General features: G+C 54.0%; 1 protein-coding gene across 2 annotated transcripts; it reads right to left on the reverse strand.

Annotated features, from left to right (window-relative positions):
• Nucleotides 1-52: 52 nt before the first annotated feature.
• RNF25 (ring finger protein 25) lies at nt 53-7031 on the reverse strand. Of its 2 annotated transcripts, none has more exons than XM_071561785.1 (10): nt 6973-7031; nt 6807-6881; nt 6619-6721; nt 6464-6531; nt 5699-5768; nt 5501-5572; nt 4634-4774; nt 3764-3853; nt 3170-3301; nt 53-3051 (listed from the first exon to the last, which is right to left on the reverse strand). In XM_071561785.1, the coding sequence occupies exons 1-10, from the start codon at nt 7002-7004 to the stop codon at nt 2332-2334; spliced, it is 1503 nt and encodes a 500-aa protein (XP_071417886.1). In that variant the 5' UTR covers nt 7005-7031; the 3' UTR covers nt 53-2331. The 2 variants fall into 2 exon arrangements, with proteins under 2 accessions (XP_071417886.1, XP_071417885.1); XM_071561784.1 differs by having other exon boundaries at nt 3167-3301.
• Nucleotides 7032-7086: the final 55 nt, after the last annotated feature.

Raw genomic sequence — 7086 nt, forward strand, 5'->3', positions numbered from 1 at the left:
GAGGGGGAGTCCGAAGGGCCTGATACCACCACACAAGAGCATAGGCAACATTGAAACACACTGCTTGCTTTTAATAGTGTTAATGCTACACACACTACTGGTGCCTTTCTGCCCGGCTTGGGGCTTTTGCTAGTTAAGCCTCACAACAGCCTTGTGAGGTAGGTGTGTGACTCAGGTGGACCCCAAGCAAGGGCACCCATGTCAGGGTGTGGGCTCTGTTCCTCCCTTCTGACCTGGAGGTTTGGTGTGTTTAGCCCAAACTTGTTTACTGTTGAAAAATGCCCTCTGCTCCAGGCTGACAGCAGTGAGTCAGAGAGGGCCCTTCCTAAATCCCTACTCCAGTTAAAAAACCTTCCCCCTAACATATCTGGCATTTGATAACCAAGTCACTCCTATTTCCATGGCTGAGTTCCCATCTCCAAACATGACACAGCAGCTTTTCTGCTGAGAGTAAGCCTCGCTCACCAGACAAAACCAAGGAGCTTTAGCTGCTGTGAGGGGCAGAGATCTTCCGTGTTTCTTTGAAGACACAATCAAATGTCTTTCTTGGAGCACATCAGTTTCACAAATAAAGGCAGAAGGCAGCAAAGCAAGCACCAGTGTCAATGTCAGGTAAAGTTTACACCTTTTCACCCAAGAGTGGGCAGGCCATTCCCTCAGAAAGCAACTGAACAAAGACAGAGCACTGAAGAAAAATTAGGGCTGTCTTCAGGAAGTGAGTGCTCAGCAGGGCACAACCTCTGGCTCTCAGATCACCAAGTCCAGAACAAGTAGTGTGGGCTCAGGCCAAGGAGGGAGAAAAAAAGTAATGCTTTGAGCATTAGGGTTGAAAATAGGGCAGTGTTGGAAACTTAAGCAAAGAAAGTTCTTGGGCCACAGGTTAAACCAACCCCTTCAGGTCAAGGCCAGGCATAGAGTAAGCAGGGCAGCAGCTGAGGAGGACGCAGTCAAGAGAGAGGCCTGTGCACCCTTCACGTGCCAAGGATGAGTCAGGCAGATGTGTGTGCTGCCAAATGTCCTGGGGATCTCACATAACGTTCTGGCAAGTCCATTGTGGCACTGCTGTTTTTGTAGTCAGCAGGAGGAAGACAGTAACAACCCATGTGTGGCCAAAAAAGAGGTGGGGGACAAGGCACAAACAAATCAGTACTGTCCAGGTGAGGCAGAGAGCTTACAGTGAGCCAGGAAAAGTGGGGAGCCCCAGAGGAAGGTCTCTGCCCTGGCCCTGGTTGTACGGAGCAGGGAAGGAAGGGAGAAATACCAGGGATCAACACCTTTGCTCCAAAGAGCAACAAACAGGAGCAAGAGGGCAGAGAAAACAAAGGGAGCAGGCTCTGGAAAAGATGTACCGCATTAAATAGTGTCCCACTTCAGAGACTTGGGATCACCCTTCTTGGCTCTGGAGTGAGACACCATTTAAATCTGTGAAGCAGCAGCAGATGGAACTGTACCAAGTTAGTTTGAACATCAAATCCTCATTTTGAAATAAGATAGCTTGAAGATGAAAGGAGGGTAGCAGTATCCCAAGTACTGGGCCATGCCTTCACTTCAGGTTGTTGGAAGTGGCAAGACAGCCTGACCAACAGATACAGGTTGCAAAGCAGAGTGCTTTGAGAGAGGCTTCTGGGGAAGTGGGAGCCAAGCTGAAGCTACAGCCACCAGACAGTCCTGACCTGCCAGTGTATTGACTTAAGCTTAACTTGGATCTTCTGACTGAGACTGGGAAGTGTCCTGCATACAAAGGACTAGCCTGGCCAAGACTATCAGCTGAACATGGGCCAGGGCTGCAGAAGCCATGTTGTCTTCAAGGGACAGGAACAACAGTTGAGAAGGTGCTCTGACAAGGAACAGGGGACCGAGCAAGCTAAGCTGAGCTCCAGGCTGCTGCCCTGGCACAGCCCTATCACCTGGCACCACCATAGCTTCAGCTTTCAGGGAAGGCCTTGCCCCATCTCTGGCTCTGCCATGGCACCATGCTAGGCTCAGTCCACTTGCTCTGTAGTTGTGCACGTTTCTTGGCAGTTCATATGTAGGAATGATGGCTGCAGGCCCCCAGTCAAGGCTGCCTCTGTCCCCTGAGTCCTCCTAGATCAAGGCTGATGTAATCTCTCAAGATGCTGCTTCTCCAATGCTGGTGACAGCCAGCTGCTCTTGCCAGGATGCTTCACTTGGCACATCCCCTTGAGACACTGGCTGGGTAGGGCACACGTGCCATCTGCCTCCTCTCTTCCAACGGGTAGGATGTCTGCTTGCTGCTGCTCCTCCAGAGCCTTCACTGTTCTCCCCAGAAACAGCCCTTCCTTCTGCCAGCCCAGCCCGTCATCATTCCTGCTAGGAGCCATTCTCCTTCTCAAGATGGGCTTCGTGATGTCCACTGGGCCTCAGTGCCCCTCGCCCTCTTGGTGCTCTAGGGTAGGAACCACGCTCGTGAACTCTGGACCTTTCCCACCTCCCACAATCCCAGGGCCTGTGATGGCTCTGCCACTTGGGGGCTGCTCTGTGGTCACTGTGGTTGAACGTCAGGTTCTCCTTCTTGTCCCGGGCCTCAGCCCCCTTTTCTGCACTCCACCTCTCCACATCACGGTGTTCCTCTTTCAAGTCCACAGCCTCCATTACTGGTGAGGGATCTTCAGGGCACAACTCTTTTCGTTCAGCCAAGGGAGCAGCCCTGCTTCTACTGTGAGGCTTTGGAAACTCCTGGCTGTGCCTTCCAGCAGGCCTCTGCTCTGGTCTCTGGCTAAAGGCCCTGGACCCCCTGGAGCCATGGAATGGATGACAGGCTTCCTCTTCCGGTTCCTGCGAGCCACCGCACGGCTGCCTGCCCTGGCCTCTGGGGCCTGGCCTCTCCCCTCTGTGTCTCTCCCTCTTGCTTGGTTGCTCTCTGGGCACAGCAGGCCTCTCTGGCCGCATGGATTCTGCCCTGGCCTCCGGCACCCCAGCTGGCTCTGGAGTCGAGGCTTGGCCAGGTGGCTGGGGCACATCTGCAGCGCCTGGACTGACATGCATCTCAGAGGCAGCGGCTGCTTGGCCTGGATCCGCAGCAGCTGGAGGCTGAAAGAAAGAGGCCACCAGTGAAGAAAAGGACAGGAGTGTCCCACAGCAGATGACAGCACTCCGTCCTGCAGCCCAGGGTCCCCTCAGCAGCTCTCTGCCCCCAGTGCCATACCACCTGGAGGCTGATGAAATAGCGGTTCCTCTCTGCTTCGGGGTCGATGATGCCCCCTTTTTCTTGCTGTCTCTTGAAAATTAGGCGCAGTTCTTCCTGGTGCTGCAGCATCTTGGCATCTGGCCTGTATGGCTCCTGAGCAGAAGAAAGCAAGGCAGGGTAAGAGCTCCCTCAACACTTAGCATGGACAGACAGTGGCAGGGCACAGTGCCAGGCAACCTACTGCCACACTGACCAAGCCTACAGGTACATGGGAAATCCCCAGACAGAGGCAGAGCATCCCAATGTATATCCATTGTTTCTGCAGTGACTGCCCTGGGACATCCTGCTGTGGGGCAAGATGCAGAGCAGTTACCATTAGGTCACTCTTCTGACCTGATTATATCATAGTGGGTGCAGGGACATGCCCCATGGCAGAGTCACTTCTCCCCCAGCACATCTAGTCAATTCAGGGCTATACAATTGAACCTGCTCTCTGTTCCTTTGAATGGGACATCTAGGAGGACCCGAGAGTGTGAATGCATTCATCCATTAGTGTCCCAGTTGCAGCTACCCAGTGACCAGGTACAGCTGGGCAAGTGAGCCCCCATCACTTACCAGAGGGTGCTGTGGGGGCGGTGCTGCTTTCAGAGCACAGAGATCATAGACCAGGGTCTCCCGGCAGACAGGGCACTGCACACCGATTTCCTGCAGGGAGGCAAGAGGTGATAGAAAACCCTGTCTGCAACCCAGCTCATGCACTGCCTGATAAACCCACCCTGGAAGTGAAACAGTGGTCTTCATTCTTTTGTCAGGGTAGGGAAGCCCAGGAGGGTTCCAGCAGCATGAAACCAGCCTGGGGTCTCCATGACTCCTATGGAAGGTGTCTGTCTCCACACGAGGCACGCTGGGATCTGTGCTCCAGCAGCTGGCTGCTGTACAAGCCACCTCTGCCAGCACCTATGTCTTTCTTCAGTCTTCCTTAGCCTAGGATCTATTTATCTCTCCTTCAAAGTGGAGTGTGTCATCTATGCAGCAATTCTTTGAAAGGGTTTGTAGGAACATTTGAGTTGTTTCATGCTCAGCTGCACTGTTTGCTCTGACAACTGTTCTAGCACCTGCTCAGGCAGGTTTTATCACCCCAAAATGCAGGTGATCGTTTTTAAACTGCTGCAAACCCCTGCAGTTCAAGGACTAGGGAAGGAGCTCTCTTTTCTAACTCCTGTGGTGTCAGAAGTCCAAAAATGCAGCTCCCCTGTCGCCTCCCACAGCAGGCAGTGACCCAGAGATCCAATAAACCAGCTCCTTTGGTTGGAAAGGGCCCTTGGTGATCACTTGGTCTAATCCCTGCTCTGATTCTCAGCACAGGCATGACACTGACTGTGCTGCCAGGTCTCACTAGCCCTCACTCCATGTTCAAAAGAGGGTGATAGAGGTGTCATGAGGGTCTGTGCAGGATGCCAGAGGAGAGGGCCCAGGGCCTGGTACCTGTTTTAGAGATGGTGAAGGGTGCTGCTCTCTTTCCTCCTGCTCCATGAGGATCTCCTCCTCCATATGCTGAGCATAGCGGGCCAGACAGTGGGAGTGGAAGTAGTGGTAGCACTGGGTCTTTGTGAAGGCTTCTCTCTCCTGTCAAGAAGAGCAGTTTTGAAGGATTTCTGAGCACAGCATTTCTTAGCCTCTCCAACTAAGGTGTGTTTTCACTTCCATGTCAGTGGTGGCAGCGGGAAACTAATGCTGGCTAGAACCACCTAACATCTTCTGCTGGGCTTCAGCTCTACTTCCTCAGCAATTAATGGGATGCTGCTCCTTGTTTCAAGTTTAGAAACACTCTTAATGTCAAGATGCAAAGTTTTTGTGACTGATTTCTCTGCATGTGTTCCTGTGTAAATAGCAATCTTCCCATCTGATGTGTTCTCCTTCCTAGGCAGGTGCTGACTTTTATTGCCACCTGGACAAGGCCAGCATCCCTGTCCCCACAGACCTCAGTACCTGCATGAACGTGTTTCAGTCCCTCTTGACCATTTGTGTGCTGAACTTCAGGTGAGGTATGACCTATACAGGAAAGCTGAGATATACCAGCAACTAATCCTCAGACCCTACACACTTCTTTAGAGATCCCCCAGCATCTTTTGCTGCCCCAGTGCCATTTCTGTAGATGATTTCTTCAGGTCAATGGGGAGAATGGCGTGTATTGCCCTAGGAAGGGCCACATGCAGTTCGATCACCCACAGACCAGGGAACAGGGGCCCGCTGGAGTGTACCCTGGCCTGAGGCTGATATCCCAACCCCAGGCTCGCCATTCTCTTGCCTCACTTCCTAGTCAGCTTACAGGGCCAAGAGACACATGCCTACCTGGAATCCATAGAGGCAGATCACACACTGTCCATGAGGAATGTTGTTGTCAGTGAGAATCTCCTTCCCCTTCTGCAGAAGCATTAAAGCAAACATTTTACTCACTGGCCTGCCTGTGGGCTCAGGGCTGTCCCACCCCTCAGGCAGTCAGGGACCAGTCTCTGTGGCTGGTAACCCTGAACCTTCCCCAACTCTCACCTCAATCAGTTCATAGAGCACCTCTGTCCCCAGCCTGGCTTCAGCAACACTTCTGAGGGTGTGGGAAATCCTACAGCAAAGCAGCAGAAACACTTAACAAAAATTTAGCTACACCTTTTCATTGTCCCACATACCTGCCATGGTGACAAAAGGAACAAACAGAACACAGGCCTCCAGGCTTGGCTTGGAGCGCAGGATGTGCACAAGTGCACACACATATTTATGTGCTGTTCAGGCTCCCCACAAGCTGGTGCACGGGAAACCTTTGTCCTGACAGGACTTGCAGGAGCAGGTCTGCTGGTGGCGTCAGCTCGAGCTCAGTTTTGATGAATCCCAGGCTTTGTTTATCTGACGGCAGGCACAGGGCAGGTGTGGTGGGAGCTGCATTACTCCCATGCTGCTGGCAGGCACCAGGATCTCTGAACACATTCTGCTGCACCAAGGACCAAAGCACAAAGGCAACAATAGGCTGCCCGAATCACTCCCACCTCTGTCAGAGCAGGTCCAGCAGCTTCCAAGGCTCCAGGGAATTCAGATTACATTTCAGGGGGAAGCACAAGGGAACAACCACAGGGTGGACCCCTCGATGTCAAATTTGGCACCGATGGCTCCCATGAGATTTAAGACAAAGTGATTTAGAGACCTGTATCCCTCTGTCAACCTGACACAGGAAATCATGTGATTTATTTAAGGCTTTTCCACGAGTTTTGCCTCCGGGATCTCTGAAGGAAATGATCACCCTCTCCCCTCCCTCCAGGCACTCACTTTTGAATTTGCTCATCTGACAGGCCCCGCGGGTTCCTGATGGAGATCTCCGGAGGTTTATTAGGATACTAAGAAAAAAAAGAGAAACACCCAAAGCACAACAGGGAAGGTGGAGAGGCCCTGGACGGGGAGGAGCAGGGTCCCGGGCAGCCTACCTGGGGGGGCACGGAGAGCACCAGGGTGAAGCAGACGTACTGGGCGTCCTGGTCCTGGGCCGTGGCGGGGTTCAGGGTGATGCTGATCTCCCAGGGCTCCCACCTGGAGGAGGGACAGGCCGGGCTGAGGGGGGCGGCGCAAGGCCAAGCTGGGCCAGGCCGGCTGCGGCCGGGGATGCGGGACATACCTGCCGCGGCCCTGCGCCACCCGCAGCTCCTCCAGGTAGATGGATTCCAGCACCTCCAGCTCCAGCAGCAACGCCCTGCAGGGACCGACCGGGGGGGAGGTCAGACAGCCCTACTGGCCTAGGGGTGCGGGACCGCGGGGGCCCGGGGAAGGTGCGGGGGTGTTACCAGTCCTCCGCCTCCTCCTCGGCCGCCGCCATCTCCACGCCCGCCCCGGAAGCGGAAACGGGGAGAGCGTTGCCAGGCGACGCGGCGGCGGCGGGCGCGGGGTGAGCTACGACC

Source organism: Pithys albifrons, chromosome 8 (genome assembly GCF_047495875.1).
Source record: "Pithys albifrons albifrons isolate INPA30051 chromosome 8, PitAlb_v1, whole genome shotgun sequence".
In the NCBI taxonomy this organism is placed as follows: domain Eukaryota; kingdom Metazoa; phylum Chordata; class Aves; order Passeriformes; family Thamnophilidae; genus Pithys; species Pithys albifrons.